The following is a 19,066-nucleotide window of genomic DNA, read 5'->3' as shown; positions in this document are numbered from 1 at the left end:
TATTCAATAAGTTAATGTTTGTATAACCTAAATAAGTACTTATAAATTCAGTTTACTTTTCGTCTAGCTACTTACTCAAAGAATAAAATGAACTTGTGACTGCCTCCTTTGATATTTAAAGAAACTGAATTATGGCTTGCTTTTAACTTGTGAAAGAATCCTCTATAGTTCAGAATTTTAAATAAATGGGAAATTCAAATTTGAGAATTGCAATGCAAACATCTTTTTAACACTCTTTTTAAAGTGGAGATAATAAATTTAGGTTGTTGGTTTTTAGAATAGATTCATGTAAATGAATATGTGTGTTAACTTTTTGTCCAGCATATTTTAACACATAAAAAAGAACTGACAAGTCTATGCTTCATATATCTTGTCAGTTTACTCAGCTACTTGAATATTTTGAGGATCATTTCACAAATGTTATTCTTTATCTGTACATTTTTGTAATAAAGATCCAAGGATGTATGTTATTGTATAAGGGATATTATATTTCAAATATTAACTCCAGTCTTTTGTTGACTATCATAACTTGCAAAGTTCACAAGGAATACCAAATGTAAAAGGGATGGTTTCAACAGGTTCTAACTTTTTCATTGAGGATTTTATCTTTTTGATATAATAACCTGTATTACTGCACTGATAATTTAATTACTAGTTCAAAGTGTATTGCACAGGAATATGTTTCACATTATAATTTCATTAAAGAAGCATTTCCTAATTATGTGCATGGTATGAAACTGATAGAAACTGATGTGAAATGTTAGGTTTTACTAAGAAGATCAAGTGAAAAAGCAGGAATAAAAGCTGGGATGAGTCTGCATGTGTTAGAATACAGATGTTCATGTTGTCTGTTTTTCATGTTCTAGTGGAAGCCTACATGTTCATATGACAATATGTAAGGGGAAACATTAGTCTTCGTGTACAAGGAGAAAAAAAAACATGACACAAGTTGTTTAGAGAGATTTACTGTAGCTAAGCTAGTTTTTGTTCTTCATCAATGTTCGTAATTTTTTGACTTGCAAGATAATCGAGTTTTTGAGGTCTTCTTTCAGATGTATGTAGTGCAGCTGTGCAACAAGTGAAAAAATTGGTTGAAAAATAAGATTGTTTTTTATCTTACCATTGAAGCACTGAAGATCAAATTTGATAACTTACTAAATTCTAATTGATTCAATTTCCAGCTACAAGTGGCATTTAGTGATAAGTTTTTCTGTATAATGGTCTTCTGTTTAAGTGATAAGATATTAATTTATTAACAGGAAGATTTATTCACTATCATGAAATTAAATAGAAATTTTATGCCAGTTAAAAACTTGATTAAACTAAATTGACCATATGATATTTAACATGGCCAATATAAACTATATCTAAACTTAAAACTGATTGAGTATTTACTGCATCAGTTTAAGCAGTAGATGGAGGGTTTACTTAAAGACTTGACTGTTATTTTTTTGCGGGAAAACAATCTTGATTCCAATTTTTTAAACCAGAGATGTGAACTCATTTAACTTATTTAAGAGGCTATTGAAATGATGCACGAGTTGAGGATGTGATTGTTTACTTAAGACTTAATAGATTCTTGTTAAGAAAGGAAGCTAATGAAAGATGCTGAGGGAAATTTGACGCCTTTGTTTGCAGTTAAGTCTGCCACCCAGTGAACCGTCTTCAGAACTTATGGCAATTTACATGTTACACATGGAAATTACATACTCGTTGAAAGACAAGAGAAAGAAGGCACTAAATTAGTTAATTACTCATACGAGAATTACCTGCTTCAAGTTAGTTATAGAATGAGTTCTCTGATTGGAGAAAAGTCATTGAAAATGGAGAATAGTTCAAAATAAATAAGTTTCAAATTATGAAATAATTTTTTATATATTGGATTACGGAAACATAAAAACTTGTAGACAGACCCTCAAATTGACAGATGAACATTTTACTTTCTTAATTGTAATTGGCATGTTTATGGATATATTGTATATTTTGAAAGCTGTTTTTGCAAATTATTTAATTGATGCAAGACTTTGATTATTTGCAATTGGAAACTGGGCTGGAAAATAGAAGATAAAATATACAGAAGTTTCTTTGAAGTGAACATATATATTATATCCCTGTAGATTTATTGTAGTGTTGGTGAGGAATTGAGTTAGAACTTTATATTTATTTTGGTGAAGACACATTATAGATATGGATACATTCATATTTGATTGGGGTGGAGGATATGGGTAAGTTTTTATTTGGACAGAAATGTGGATTAGCAAGCAATTATTCATTCAGGAATATTTTTGAAATATTTTTTTATTTATTGACAACTTGGTTGAAATGAATAAAAAATATTCAATTTAAACATCATTGAGCTTTGTGCAATGAGGTCCAGAAGTGTACTGAATTTGGGTATCAATTATTTTTGCAATATTATTTACATTACTAATCTACTGCTGTTAGTACTTGCTAATTAAAGTGTTTGCAATTTTAAAAGTTAAAGTTCTCTTACAGATGCAAAAACTAAACATGCAAGAATTCTTTTAAAGAGTAATGGATATTCAAAAGTCTGAGTATTCAACTTGGGGATTACCCTATACTTCCAGATGCATTTTTTACTGTTTTAGTAGTTGCTGTCAGTTCTGTGTACAAGTTTAAACAAGAATACATATTCCTGTTTTGCAGTGTTGAATTCATTGTCTAGATATGAATACTGAGCATTATTATAAATTGTCCATGCTTGAATAAAATTTTGAATAATTTTTCTTGCTCTTAAATCTGTAGTGAATTACATGTACTAGTATTCTAATAATCATGTTAAAAAAAGTTTGATCATAGATGTATAACCCATGATTTAATGAAGTTGCTTTACTTCATTTCTGTTGCATTTTTTGTGATTGATATTATTTTTTTAAGAAAAGTTTTATAATTAATGCTTTTTGAGAGAACTGTTTTGTTTTTTTTTTGTGAAGGAAACATACAGTGCTTTTGCGCTGACTTAAGTAATTACAGTTTGAAGTTTCCTGTGCATGTGCACGTTCATTTGGTATTCTGTAAAAGACATCAGTAGATAGTTTAGTCATCCTTATAGAAGAAACAACTGTTAAATCAGAGACCAGAGAAACTTACACTTCTGTTGTAATTACAAGGTTATGTGATAATGATTAGGTCTATCAGTGTCAAGGAGATGCCTCATCTGTAGTAGATTTTATATCATAATGATAATTCCATAGTTATGGCTTTTTTTCCCACAGTAATGAATTGAGAAATTCTGATGTAAATGCCTTCTGTTAGAGTACTTATGTGTTGAACATGAGTCTCCTACCTAGCATATTAAATGACAGTTTGTTCATGATATATATTTTTAGTAACAGTGGCCTTGACCTTAATGTATTCCATCATAAAAATAAATTGATTTCTGTCTTATACATGTACCAAGAGCAAACATCTCTAACACCATCTGTGTAGAGGCTTCACTGCCAAGTGATACAAAGAATGGAAATCTTGTACAGCACCTGTGTATAAGTTTCATAAAAGTCAGTTAAGAGGTTGTCAATAGTCTCTTAGATTAATATGACGTTACTGCATAAGATATTGTTAAAGTAATTTTTTTAAGGCCTTCCAGAGAAGTTGACATTTTTTCTTAATTAAATGTTTTGTCGCCATGATAATTCTGCAGTAGTGTTTATGTGTTTTTTGAAATTTTCTGCTTTCCACTGAGACTTAGTGTGGCATGAATTATTTGTTTTCATCAACATGCAAATATTTTATTGGTAACTTTTCCTGGGATAAATTTCACTTGCTTTGGAAAATTGGGAATGATAAATCATGAGCTCTGTTTGCTAAGTTCGTGGAAAGTTTCCAAATAGTTTCTCAGTGAGGCCTCTTTTGAACAGTCTTGATCTTCAATTTCACTTATCTGCACTCTTGCAGAAAAAAAGACATTTTGTTTAAAATCTGTTTTTAACTTCAATGGCTTAATTATGCAATTTGTCAATTTCCTTAAGAGAAAGTTGTATTGCACATGTCTTTGCATCCATGAAAACCTCAGATCTCTGTGTTGTGGTATACTAGGTTTACCAGATGTATTTTTGAACTTGATCAATGGTTGACTGCAAAACTGGTTAGACATGAAATGTTGAAAAAATAAACAACTTCTCAGGAAATCAGTGTCTGGAAGCAAAAAAGAGAGATGGAAATTTGTCATGGTTAATTATCTAATTTAGATGATACTCCTTTCTAGTTAGATGCTAATGGCTAGGTGTCTGTTTTGTTTTGTGGTGAAGTTTCACAGATATAATTTCCCTCCCTTCTTCTGTCAACATATATAGGACAATATGTTCCTCCAGATTGTGGTAGTCAAAGTTGAGAAATTATTGAAATTTATTTCTTCCTCTGGTGCAATTTGTCTATGCAGAGATTTTACAAAGTGATGACTAAGTACGGGTATGTTGTTCTGACATTTGACAAAGAAAGTAAATACCTTAATTTAGAATTTGAAAACATATTTGTTTATATATTATACAAGGGTCATACATGCAGCAAGATTAAAATCTCCCAATCTACCAGAAATAAGTCTAAAAATTGTTTGGCTTATATATTATACATTAGGGCCATATTTGCAGCAAGATTCAAAACCTCCCCTAATCCACCAGTAATAATTTCAGTCTAAAACTTGTTCGTCATTTCTTGTGAGAGAAATAGGTTCTAGTTGTGGTGTACCATGTTCACGAGATGTATGAATGAACCTGTTCTGTTGTTGACTGTAAAACTTGTAAGATATGAAATCATGAACCGTTAATAGCCTTGTCCTTTTGATAACTTATTGATGGTATACAAGTGTATTTAACCAAAATGTTGAAAAATAAAATGTAATGATGTAATTACTTCAAGCAATAAGATATGAACTAGATTAATTATAATTAATTATTGGAAACCTTGTTTAAAGTTGTCTGCTTTAAATCAACTGCTTTTGAAACTCTTATAATGTGTACAACCTAACTAAACCTAAGCCTTTTTTTTACATTAAACTTGGTTCAGTTTATACAGTTGTTAAGGTTCAAAATACATTTTAATTGATATAAAGGGATTTAAAAAAAAAATGTCTGGTTTAGACAGGTGTTCAGATTATTCAGGGTTCAGTTTAGACAGGTATTCAGATAATTCAGGGTTCAGTTTAAACAGGTATTCAGATTATTCAGCATTCAGTTTAGACAGATATTCAGATTATTCAGGGTTTGGTTTAGACAGGTGTTCAAATTATTCAGGGTTCAGTTAAGAAAGGTATTTAGATTATTCAGGGTTTGGTTTAGACAGGTGTTCAAATTATTCAGAGTTCAGTTTAGACAGGTATTCAGATTATTCAGGGTTTGGTTTAGACAGAGATTCAGATTATTCAGGGACCAGTTTAGAAAGGTATTCAGATTATTCAGGGTTCAGTTTAGACAGGTATTCAGATTATTCAGTGTTCAGTTTCGATAGGGATTCAGATTATTCAGGGTTTGGTTTAGACAGGTGTTCAGATTATTTAGGGTTTATTTTAGACAGGTATTTAGATTATTCAGGGTTTAGTTTAGACAGGTATTCAGATTATTCAATGTTCAGTTTATACAGGTGTTCAGATTATGCAGGGTTCAGTTTAGACAGGTATTCAGATTATTCAGGGTTCAGTTTAGACATGTATTCAGATTATGCAGGGTTTAGTTTAGAGAGGTATAAAGATTATCCAGGGTTCAGTTTAGACAGATTTTCAGATTATTCAGGGTTTGGTTTAGACAGGTATTCAGATTATTCAGGGTTCAGTTAAGACAGGTATTCAGATTATTCAATATTCAGTTTATACAGGTGTTCAGATTATTCAGGGTTCAGTTTAGACAGGTATTCAGATTATTCAGGGTTCAGTTTAGTTTATATAGATATTCAGATTATTCAGGGTTTAGTTTAGAAAGGTATTTAGATTATTCAGGGTTTGGTTTAGACAGGTATTCAGATTATTCAGAGTTCAGTTTAGACAATTTTCATTGTTTTTATAACTATCAGAGACTGACATCCTTTTCATTGTCATTTCTAATGAAATAAGTACTAGTAAACAACAGATATTTTAAACACAGGTTAAAATACCATACATTTTATTAGGATTAAATTTTCTTCTTCCTTGATGAAAATATTTGTGGCACTTTATATATTCAAATCACTGTGCTTTCCTGGTTACAGTACATGGTATTTTGCTGTGGAAAATGTTATGTTTATTTTACTGATTGGCAGGTTTCTAATATGAAGTAACTGCAGGTTAGTATAGTCCATGATGGATGCTACCAGAATACACCATGAAAAAACTGCTGAAAATTTAAAATATTTTAGTCCTTTTCTCTTCTCAGTTTAGTAAATGTGGCTTGTGACATTTCATTGCTATGCAGCTATGATAAATCATTTTAGTTTCATTTATTTTAGAGGAGGTGGGGGAGGGAGGTGTGCACATGACACACCTTTCCTTGAATATAGGCCTGGTATAAATAACTAGTATACATGTATATTCTCAGAGTAAGGATAGGTTTTAGCAGTTTAAAACATTTCATATTGTTAGAACTTAGAATTGCATGTCAAAACCGCAGACAGTTACTTCTAAAGTTAATTTATCTGCTAATATCTGATTACATAATTTGTCACTTACAAAACCACAACATGCATTTAATTCTATATAAATCAGTGATTACTGAAAAAAAGTATAAACTGACAGGTACGTGGGACCCTTAATGTGACACACATTATTACCTTAAAACATTAACACACGTAGAAAGGTGCGTTAAATATTATGATCGAATACTCCAAAACTTCGTCGTCATTCAGGTGTGCTAGTTTTAAGGACGGGTAATTAGTTCATTATTTGTACATATAAAGTATTATGAGTACTTTCTTTTATGAAGTTTGGTCATTTTGTCATTTTTTTACAAAATATAATAGTGATATTTATAAATGAGACCATCTTTAAAATCACGGTAAGTGTTTATATTTCATTTCCTTGGTTTTGTATAACTTTTAACTGAAGAATGTATGGTTAACATTTCAGTTCATTGCCTTATGAGTTTTTTATGGAATATTAAAGAAACACCGTAATTTTTTATGGATTTGTGCCTAAAATGCCATATGGAACTTATGTTCACATTTTAGCATTAAGGAATTTTATTTGTGAAAACCAGAAGATTTTTCAACAAAATCAGACTGAAACCATACAATGTAGTTAGGATTGAGAGCTTATTTTTGTTTTTTTATGTTTGTACATATTGTTAAAATTAAGGGTGTCATAAGGCTTCTGATGTATAGGGCCAAAACATCCCAAGAGCCATTGGTAATGAAAATCTTATTGGACTGTATACTGATAACAGAATATTCTCATACAAAAGTTTGGATTAAAAATATAAAGCTGGTTTGCTCTTCTTATGCATTGGATTTGAGGTCTTGTGTACATTATGAATATTGCAAATATTGCAACTCAAATATTTAATACATTTTGACTTACATTAGATTGTTCATATATGATAGAAATACCAGTTAACAAGATTCTACATAATATTTTTCCTTTGTTACTAAAGTAACTTCTATTGCTAAATTGAACTGTATACAATAGTACTGGTAAAACTTTGTAAAACCTAATTAACCAAAATGCTGATTGAATGACAAAAAGTACTTATAAAAGTGAAACACCTCTGTTATGATGTAACAGATGGGTAATTAGAATGAAAGATATTTAGGATAATTATAGTGAACAACAGTTGCTCAAGTGCCAGGGGAAGATTTTGACAAAATATAACATTTGTTCCATTCAAGTTTGAAGTGTGTAAATATTAGGAAACAGCTAAACAAACATGTCAGACTGTGGTAAACTGTATTGTCAATTTATTTTAATCATTATATCTACATGCATATTTAATATTTTAAATTACAACTCCATCTAAGGATCATGCAACAACAAATAAATTTTTCAAAAAAAAAATTCAAACTTTTTAGTAACTTCCTAAGTAAAACTCGTTTCAGTTTCCAGTATTAGCTCTAGAACTCCAATATCTCATCACTTGCAGCATGTCAAAATAAGCCAAGGAAAAATTAAATATGTAAATTAAGGTGTTATATTTCAGAAATCCAGAGCACTTACACTTAATACTATAAAATTCTGTTTGTCTAAAATATTTATTTTACCAAAAAATATGAATGTACAAGTAGCACATTATTTAAGAGAAAATTAAATAAAATGTACATGATTTCGTTTCCTCAATTTAACGATAATTTGTCAGGAACTGCTGGAGGGGAAACAAATCCTTTTAGTTGTCACCATTGTTAAGTAAAAAATCACATTAAAGTCTAAATTTAAATTGAAACTGTGTTTTCTTTAAAAAAAAAAAAAAGCCAAGAACTATTTTCCAATGACATAGTTAAAATCTATATTAAAGGAGAATACCATGTAAAAGTTCAATAACTTGCCTTTAATGAAGAGTCTTCATAATGGTTCTAGGTACAGGTGCACGATTCTTATAAAGTGTTGTACTCACTTTATAATACCATAGCCTATTGGCCCCTTTACATATTGTTATATGTCTCACATTGAAATCCGACATTTTCTGACTTTGAAAAGGGTAAGACTTTGTCCTTCATTGTATGTCAACTCCTATATTGAGTTCTTGGATGTCTAGAAAGATGGAAAATTGACATTTTAATTTTGTAATTTTGTAAAGGCCAGTGTTCAGCTTGACTTAAGTTTAGACCTCGGTACAATTTTATCGGGGACAGACTATCTGTGACATAACTTGTGTATTGATTCAATAGAGGTGACATAAATATTACTAGAATCACCAAGGGGAGATATTTGAAGGTTTTTGATTATTCACTCTGCAGGTAAGGAGGTTTTAATTTATGAGGTAGTTTTTACCTTGATTTATGAGGCATAGCTTTGTTGTATATTATATCAGACTACTTGTAACTGTCAAAATATATAACTTGTAAGATATGAGATTTGATAGTGACTGATTTAAATTTCAAATTTTGTAAATAAGTGATGTGTCCTTGAATGCAGTGGTTTGGTAAATTAGTTCTATGTATTCAGTAGTCTTTGAAATAATGTTTACTTGTTGAGCAGCATGTAGGAATAATTTTAGCATTATGAAAACAGTGTCTGCCAATAATTTTGCTGTTAGAGAATTAGAATGGCAAGTACTGAATATTTCTCAGTCATGAATGTGAGAAAGATTTTTGAATATAGTAACAGGTTTTGATGATTTAGAAGCTTGTCTCCTTTCTTGTGACAGTGATTTCACATTTATAAATATACATGCAATGCAAAGAAAAATCACAACAATATAATTAATACTTTAATGCTCCTAGAAATTAAAGCATTGAATTGTCCCTAATAACTCTCACAAAGTAAATCTTGAGTCCTGAGGACATCAGGTGCAAGTAGCATAGTATACCCTTCCCCTGAAATAGGAAACATGTTTCTTTTTTACACAAAATCTTTTTTTTTTTGTATGATTATTTCTAAAAATTTACTCTGGTCAGCAAACAGTCTTTCTTAAACAACCGCACTAACCTGAAATCCTGGACTAAACCCTTTTCGACCAGTGAATTGTATTCTACAAATAAGTAAAAAAATACTGGTAGGTTCATTGAGCTGTCAATTCATGACATATTCACTTGTATTGTTTAAAATATATTGTCATGCACTTGAGATTTATAGCAGGTAAGAAACCCTCATAGATGCTAAAAAATTATTAGAAAAAACAAAGTTTTTACTAATATCTGTTTAATTTATAACATTATGTTTAGAGAAATTCCTATTACTGAGATTGTTATTGAAGGCATTGTGTATATGTTAGAACTTTTGACAGAAACCAGACTTTCTATGTGGTATTTGAATGAATTAAGGCAATTATAGGGGAGGTAATTCACAATTATAAAAGATTGTTGATGATAAATTACACTCAGAATTGTTTACATACAATTTTACTTATCTTGTCTACCTGTGTAAATAAATTGTTATGTAATGTCTCCATGTAGGTAAACTTCAAAATCTAATTAAAATGACTTGAAATAGTTTTTGTTGAATTGGAATTGTCTGTTTTTTATGGAATTTTTTAATAAATTCTTTTTTTTTTGCATTTTGTTTAAAATGTCATGAATTATATTTATTTTGCATTGAATAATTATAAACAGATGAAAACTCCCATTGATATTTTTTTCTATTAGAAGATTTGTGTTGAGAATACCAGGGTATATATACAGGTCTCATTGTGTAATACAAACCTACTTTTACCGGTGTTTAAACAGTAAATTGTTGAACAAATACACCTCACTTTTAAAATATGATATATTTCAATATCAGATGTGTTAAAAGTATACAGAAAAATGCGTCTTTGCTAGTCACATGTTTGGTTCACGTTAAGTTTTGATGCAGTTCAGCTTTAACATGAATTTACTTTTAAGTAGCACTCCAGCTAAGGATCATTCAAAATGTGATTCATGGGTAAAAAGCCGACATATTTTAATTTTGATATTTTGTTTGAAATGTCATAGTAAACAGAAAATAACATGTGGTTTTTCATATTACCCATGCTCTTAGGAAATGAAAATTATATAGAATGCACTGTACAGTTCAAAAGTAAGGGAGATAACTCTAAATGACACTCAAATACTATAGAATCTACTGTATTTTCAATGTTGATTATCTCCTAAGAGCAGGCAGATTTGACAGAATAATTATTCATTTCATAATAAAGACCCATGAAACAACTTAATTACAAAAATAAAAATATGTAGCCTTTTTTGGCGTGTATCACATTTTTCAGATTTTGCATGATTCTTACAAAGACAGCTACTTAAAAATATGTGATGTTTACTGCATTATGAAATATCAGTACAGTTATTTTAAGAGTGCATTTGATATTTCTTTCTGCTTTTTAATGACATGGCACATGGATTTATTTCCAGCTTTATTCTGACATCTTGTGAATGTGATATTGTATGTTTTTGTCTCTCAAGTTCTCCTTGATATGATGGTGGCATTTCTGACATCTTTTTGACTGAAGTATCAGAGTATACCATTCTTTAACATAAGGACATTTTCTGAAGTATTCAACAGTGTGTTCTTATCTTGATGGAAGAAATCTTTTCACTACATGGACTTGACAACTGGAAAAAAATTACAATCGTATACTGGTATGGTGCTGTCATCAGTGTTGTCCATGTCGTTGTCGGCGTCCATAGACACTTGGTTCTTGTGTGATAACTTGAGTATTAGTTGGTTGATCTTTATAAAATTTTATAGCAAAGTTTCAAGGCACAAAAGGAAGATTGGTATTGATTTATGGGGTTATAGCCCCAGCTGTTAGAATTAGGGACCAGAAAGGGGCCTACAACAAGCATTTCATGGAATTCAACTTTAGAACTCCAGATATTCTACACTACAATGGTCAGACTTGGATTGATTTTGGGAGTAAAGACTTGAACTTTATAGAAATTAGGGGGCCAGAAACATGCATTTTCCTGATGTCAAGACAATAACTTGTTTATTTTTGGTCCGATTTGAGAATTTTTTTCATTGGAACATATGAAAACCCCTGCCTACATTTTTCAATAGGATTTAAGATACCATCTTAGGGTTTTTGAGTTATTAGGGGTCAAAGGAGCCATACTGGACAAAATTGACATTTTACTTTTGGTCTGATTTAAAAAATTATGATTTGAATTTCCAATTTTGTGCTGTAATGTGTCCAAACAAGTTGTTGTGTCCATACTTGCCCGAGGTGTTCAGGGATTGATCACTGTGTTTGTATCATGCTGCGCTTAGCAAAGCTCTATATTTTGACTTGAACCCTTCTAGTTCCCCTCCATTTGAAAATCTCTGGACCCCACCATTAGTATGTTATGACCCTTAACATAGTTCCAGAAAAAAATGTTTATTAACTGGTACATCTTTGAAGACAAATTCTATAGTTATGTTATTTCAAATGATACTTTCTAATTTATCTTCAAGTATCTTCTTGACATGATATTTGACAATAACGATAATTGGTGACAGGTCCGAGACCCCCAATTATTACCTCCCCTTTTATACCAGCTTTTGTCAAAGCTAATCGTGGTCAACTCATCCGTTAAAATTGGTGTCCATTTACTTTAACAAAGTATTTAAACTTCAATTGTAAGTAATTTAAGCAGAAAATTTGACACTTTATTGTGACTGGGAGAAATGGAGTGCTGTCATTAAATGTTCTAAGTCAAACCAAGGTGTTCTTCAGAGTCAATGGTAAGGTGCATTCATTACACATTGTACACTAGGGAGCTGACAGGATTTTTATCAGGTGGCAATATTCAGGTCTGAAAATTGTAAGGGGTACTTCTTTGATATTCTATATACATTGTTAGTCAAAATAGGGCCATTTCAATGTTAACAGGTTAGTGGCTCTATAATTTTTGACATCCAAATCCCTTGTTAACCTCATGCAATGTATACTTGTCATAAAAAGTAAACTGGAATTTTTACATCCATTTATTATTACTTTGTTGTCATGTTTACCAAGATATACATTTCGTTTTTTTGCTATTAGAACAAACCACATGTTATTACATGTATTACGAGAAAAACCACGGCTCTTTTAAACATTAAATTCTGAATTTAAAATTTTGCAAAATCTTAGTATTCATGTTTCTTTCAGAGTTGGTATGAAAGAAAAATAAATATCATAAAAACTTTTTAAAGTACTCCGACAATTTTATGTCATACACTGATTTTTATAAGCCCATCTTTTTATTTATTTGTCCTTCCAACCATCTGTTTTCATGTTGTATGATAACTTTAAAGTACTTTGAAGAAATTATATAAATTCTTAGAACATCGTTTTTCTTTGTGAAAGTAATAATTCTTTATTTTTTCACTGCTTTCTTATTTTTTGTGTAGGAGTTTTTGGACTTAGATTGCTAAAATTTAAACAGCTGTTCATAAAATTTATTGTTGATTGTTCAGTATGACTTTCAATCAAAGTAAGATGAACCTGAACTTTTCCAAAGTAAACAATAATCTAACCATAAGTTCATGAAATGTTTAAAAAATGGGTTTGGGTATAAAAAATGGATATGACAAGAATTTGATGAGTAGGAGGTAGTAAAAATGATTCGACATTTGGTTTATCTATTTACACAATGTATTTTAAGTTGCACTTTCAAATAAGTAGCAAAGAATGTGGGAAGTATTTGCTTTTATGAATAATTTTGTCTTTAAATTTGAGTAAGATAACTAAAGAAATTCATATCTTGTAGCTGTGGAAAGAAAGATAACCCAATTTTGATAACCAAAATATGAAATGACTTGTTTATCTTATTTTATCAGCTGCAACATTAAGCTGTTCATTTGTGCACCTGGTTAATTTGCTTGCTGATATTTAGTAATATGCATGAAAACCATATCAATTTTATGTATAGATAATTAGATGGTAGTATTTTGTAAATTTGATATTAATTGGTGTCATCTCAGATGCTTCAGCTGCTAAATTTGACATGTGATTTTTCTCAATGGTGGTGAATGAAATTTAATGTTTGTTTTATTGAATTTCTACTGTATCACCCTCTAAACTGCTTAATTAGATTTCATGAAAATGTTTATAATATAAGTTTAATTTTTACTTTACATAACCCTGTGGTGATTACACCTTTGGTTTTTAGCTCACCTGGCCAAAGGCCAAGTGAGCTTATGCCATCACTTGGCGTCTGTCGTCATTGTCGTCATCGTCGTCATCATGGACAAATTTTTAAAAATCTTCTCCTCTGAAACTACTGGACTGACAGGTTTTAAAACTGGCATGTTTGTTCCATAGGGTGTTCTGCACAAAATAACTGTTGGGATTTTTGATCCATGAAAAAATATGGCCGCTGTTACTAAAAATAGAACATACAGGTCAGATGGCAGTTTTTTGCAAATAACTCAAAAACCGTTGCCTTTAGCAAATTTCTGGCTGGGTAATATTGTTCAGCATCATGAGAAGGACCTCTGCCGAAATTTTCAAAACCATTCATTGATATAGGAGTTACGACCCCTGAAACAGTTTTTTTGTTTTTTTTTTCACATATTTAACTTTGAAAATCTTCTTCTCTAAAACCATTTAAGATCACTGAACGAAAATAAGCATTATAGTTCTTTAGTGTATTGTGCTCAAAATGACTGTTGTGATTTTTAATCCGTGAATAGATATGGCTGCTTATACTAAAAATGGAACTTAGGGGTCATAAGACAGGTTTTTGAAAAAAATTCAAAAAATTGTTGCCTTTAGCAAAATTCTGGTTCAGGTCATGAAAATGCTATGAAAAGCATTTCCTGCATTTGACAATTTAGTTGATTTTAACTTAACCTGTCTCATTCGTCAAGTTTTTCAATAAGCAAATGGTTAACCAGGTGAGCGATTCAGGCTCTCTTGAGCCTCTAGTTAGTAGGTACTGTGAAAGTACTTTAATTCATGGATACCAATTTGTGTGGATTAGGGAAGAAACACAATTTCATGGATTTGTGAATTTGCGGTATGGAGATTTTCAGCATACACATCAGTGGAAATTTCCTTTTCACTGGGAACAATATTTTGTGATTTAGCTTACCCATGAAAACCATGAAAACTGGTACCCCATGAACAATAGTACTTTCAAAGTATCTAATTTTCATCCTCTTATCTAAGTTGGCTCCTTTGAAGAAATACCATCAAATCCTGAAAATTTCTTGAAATCTCCAATTATAAGAAATCAGATTGGTGGAAATTTGATTTGAGAAAGGGGTGTTCTTGAAATCTCCAATTATAAGAAATCAGATTGGTAGAAATTTGATTTGAGAAAGGGGTGGAGGAAAATCTCAAGTTCACATTTTTGAGCTGTGCAAAATCAATCTGACATTGAAGGTACATATGAAGTTAAAGCAGCCAAGCCCTTCAATTCAATTAGATTTCTGTCCTCCCTCTGAAATAACACCTAAAAATATATATTGATAGTTTGTATCCATCTGAGGATTTGGTTGGATCACTAAACTAGACTACTTGATATATTTTGATGAAATTGTATAGGTTTTGTAATGGATTGGGATTTCATACATTATTATATCACACTCATTTTCTTGATTCTTTCCATTTATAATGTATTGAAGTTTTAGAGGGCATGACAAGCTCATGAAAAAATCTTGTTTTTACACAGATAAAAGTTAGTTTTATAAACTAATAATATAATCATAAATTTGTAAATGACAGATGAAGGATACTTTTATTCTATGTTTAGCAAAATCAATTCCAAGTGACAGTTTTGACTTCACATTGGGGAGTGAAACAAGAAAAATAAATGAAGACTAAAAACCCTGACTTTGGATAATATGAAACTGAGTAATTATTGCATTATGTTTACATATTTTACATAATTATGTTCAAAATAGTGTTTTTTATGATATTAAAAGTGACTATTTTATTGAACATTTATGTGAAATGTGTCTGTAAATCCACTGAGTCTAAGCTTTGAGCAAGAGTAATCAAGGGAACCAAGGTTATAGCGGTAATCAAAGAGTAATCAAGGGAACCAAGGTTATAGTGGTAATCAAAGAGTAATCAAGGGTACCAAGGTTTTAGCGGTAATCAAAAGAATGTAATCCAGGGACAAAGACCAGACATGGAAAAGAGACACACACAACAAAGAACATAAAGTAATTAAAATCATACATACAAAGTAACAAAAGTAAAGACCAGACATGGAAAACAGACATACACAACAAAGAACATAAAGTAGCTAAAATCATACATACAAAGTAACAAAAGTAAATGAGCAACTCGGACTCCACTAAAAACTTTCACATGATTTGATTTTTATGCTATTTAATTTGATAAGAAATCTTGATATAAATCTGCATTATCAAATCTTACATAATTTCTTCTCCAGGTAAAGATGAAATTTTAATGTTAAATTTTTGCTCCATCAGAGCTTAAAACCTGTACTGGATTTACGTAATTTCTTATTATGGTTATACAAATCTTTGTTGACTTCATAACTTTGACTTTTCATGGCTGTTTATTGGTGTGAAACGTCTTTCAACTCAAAATGCTAATACTATTTGAATAGGTTTGATAGCTTCATAATGAATGAAATTTTGGACTATTGTCAATTCCTTCTATTTGCATCATTTGAATGTTCAAACCCAATTTTGTGCTATTTAAAGCACAATACAAGTACATGTAGCTCCACATCAGTGAATTCTTTGGAAGTGTTTTATAATGTTGACATTTAAAATTGAGTAAATTACACATTATAGTAACCTAAATTGTTATTTTGGATGATGTTAAATTCGACGAAATAACACTTAGTAGACATTTATCATCTTGGTGTTCTCAAAATCTGTGTTTTGATTGTGGGAAATTATATGGACTTTAAACCCAGAATAAAGAAATTTCAAATATCAATTTATCTTTTTATAAAGAAACCTTGGAATTTGTGATATTTTTGGGGCCAAAGTATCTCCATTCAAAGAAAGAAGGATGAATGCTAAATTCTGGTAAAAATAGTGACCATAGTTTTTTCTATTCTTCTGAGAAGGTTCATGGAGCAGTGACAATGACCTCAGTATGACAACACTGCAACGGTTACTGGGAGTTTTACTGAAAAAATATTTCCGTTCTAATTGATCTTTCCAATTAAAGAGAATTTGTAATCAAACATTTGGAATAAACAAGTATATATTTACCGCCCTGAGATTGTCAAGTACTTTCAAGTGTTAGTTTTTCTATGTGGTTATATTGGTATTTATATACAAGTGCTCATATTCTAAATACATGTATTGAGTTGAATTGATATCAATACGATCGTAGAACTGTCAATGAATGTGAATATTACAGGTCTATACATTACTAATGAAGCCGTTTCGTGTGGAAAAAACTTCATTTTGTGATTAACTTGTCACCATATTTCACCAAATATTAAATGTTGCTTGGTTTCACTTTCTGTAGTTGATCAAACAATCTTGGACTTTGGAAGTTGTAAAACAAAAAAAAAAGCAGTTTATTTTAAGGAATTATTGTTTGAATTTTTAAACTACAGTATTTAAAAATTTTGGATCGACAATTGTATTTAGAAATAGCTAAGAGGGTTACAATATATCAATAGATCAATGCTAGGTTTTGGAAAAGACTTTCAAGTTTATTTTAATTACTGTATCAGAGTTAATGTTGAGATAAGGCATAGTTACGTAGGGTAGAAGGTATAAACTTTGTGGAGAATGTACATAGTTTGATGTAAAAAGAATCTACTGCAGTTTGACTGTTCTGTATCAAAAAGTGGATTTGATGAAAGAGAGCAAGTGATAAACGAACTCTAACTATGTGAAAATTTTGAATTGAGTCCAAATCCTTGATATTGGAGTAAAGAGACAAACCTTAATTTACTTGGATTTTTTAAGATGTTGCATTCTATTGAAATCGATTAATGAATATCTTTTCATAAATTGAACATTAATTTATCATTTTAACAATGGAAATTGAAAAATTGAATTCTTACTTTTATCAAATTAAGTGCAGATGATGGATTTAGTGTCATTTTGAATACAATAGATTATATCATATAATATCAGTTTAAGCAATTTTTCAAATAGAGAAATTGACATAGTTATTGCATCTGGAAGTTATGACTAATATAACACTGACAAACAGAGATAAACTGTTTGTTTTATTCAATGTCAAAGTGCTCAGGATGAAAGTGCATGTGAAATATTATATCGTAATTGGAAAACCAGCTTCATTACAGGGATTGTTTAAAGTGTAAATGAATATCCATAATTTACATTTTTTAATATTGATAAAATGATATTATATCCATTTATGGACTATATTTTTGAATCAGGATTTTTCTAATGGTGTTTACAGTTTAATTACTTTATTTGATGCAGTATCTTGGGGAAAATATGCTTATTTTGAATGTTTGTTAGGAAAAAGATGAAGGTCTTATCTGAAGGCGATTACAGTAATTTTTCATAAATAAATCTGAACTTTATCACCATCATCATCATCTTCATCCTGCAAATGCAGGAATAAATAGATTGATAAAAAGATTTTTTAGCGTGATACTAAGTGTTACTGATGTAATGGAGGGTTCTGTAACGGATATAGATCCAACAGATTATGAAACTCTGTTTGCCAAAGGAAATTTAACAGGTTGATTCTAGGAGAAAAATAGCTTTAATTGGACGTAGTTGTTCTTTTATCCATACGGTGACATAATATAAAGGATACAGAGATAAAATAGCATGTAATTGGACAATCACCAATTCCATGAGGAAAAGTGGGAAACAGCGGGGTTTAGCCTGTAACAATTAATGGTTTTGTAGTGTTATAGATTAATGGTGAAATATTGTAAGATTAAATTGGAAATTCGTTATTCTAGATGTTATTGACTCTTGGGAAAACCAAATACTTGTTACATTCTGTAAAAACATTCAAACTTGAATGTTTAAAGAAAGAAAACATTTAAGTTTAGCTTTTAAAGGAAATAATAAATTGAAATGGAATTAACGAGGCAGTTAAACACAGGAAGAAAGAGGCTTGAAGAACTCTCTAATGACTTATGCAGGTAAACAAACAACTTCTTAAAATATTTAACACCTTATCAGGATATTTTTTTTTATTGACTTTTTCTAACCCTTTTAAAGTACATTGTAACTTGTACAACATTTGAATGCTTAATCAATGTGATTTGTACTTCATGTCTGGATTTCACTTTACCAAGACATAAATTGTGCTACAAATAGCTAAGTAGTGTTATGATATAGATTAGAAGATTTATATTGAAGCCTTAATTGAATTCTTTTGGTGTGAACAACATACCAATATTCAAATTGAATTATCTCCCCTGAAATAAATATTTTCTTCTTCAAATTATCATTTGCTGCAAAATATGATTTAATGCGTCATAAAACACAAATGAAACAACTAAAATAGCATCCTATCAAAATAAATATGACAACTCCCCTGCTGTCTCTTATCTTTACAGCGGAAGATGTGATTTTATCTTTTTTCATCATTAGTTTATCAATATTTTTCTG

At 30.3% G+C, this 19,066-nt stretch overlaps 1 protein-coding gene across 9 annotated transcripts in view; it reads left to right on the top strand.

Moving 5' to 3' along the window:
- LOC148611732 (breast cancer anti-estrogen resistance protein 3 homolog) overlaps nt 1-19,066 on the top strand; it is a 48,391-nt gene that overhangs the window by 14,355 nt on the left and 14,970 nt on the right. The window contains exon 1 of one of the 9 annotated variants that reach the window (XM_088592569.1): nt 539-2,225. The exons of 4 other annotated variants lie outside the window; for them this stretch is intronic. In XM_088592569.1, the coding sequence (XP_088448695.1) occupies nt 2,188-2,225 (38 nt within the window). In that variant the 5' untranslated portion in view covers nt 539-2,187. Of the gene's footprint in view, nt 1-538; nt 2,226-6,706; nt 6,978-8,681; nt 8,869-17,593; nt 18,595-19,066 lie in introns of those variants that run through there. 4 more of the 9 variants (XM_088592568.1, XM_088592571.1, XM_088592576.1 and 1 more) reach the window with 4 other exon arrangements.

Source organism: Perna viridis, chromosome 7, assembly GCF_037379345.1.
Source record: "Perna viridis isolate PV_CMFRI_1.1 ecotype Kerala chromosome 7, ASM3737934v1, whole genome shotgun sequence".
Lineage (NCBI taxonomy): Eukaryota > Metazoa > Mollusca > Bivalvia > Mytilida > Mytilidae > Perna > Perna viridis.
This window is presented reverse-complemented; position numbering and strand designations above follow the sequence as displayed.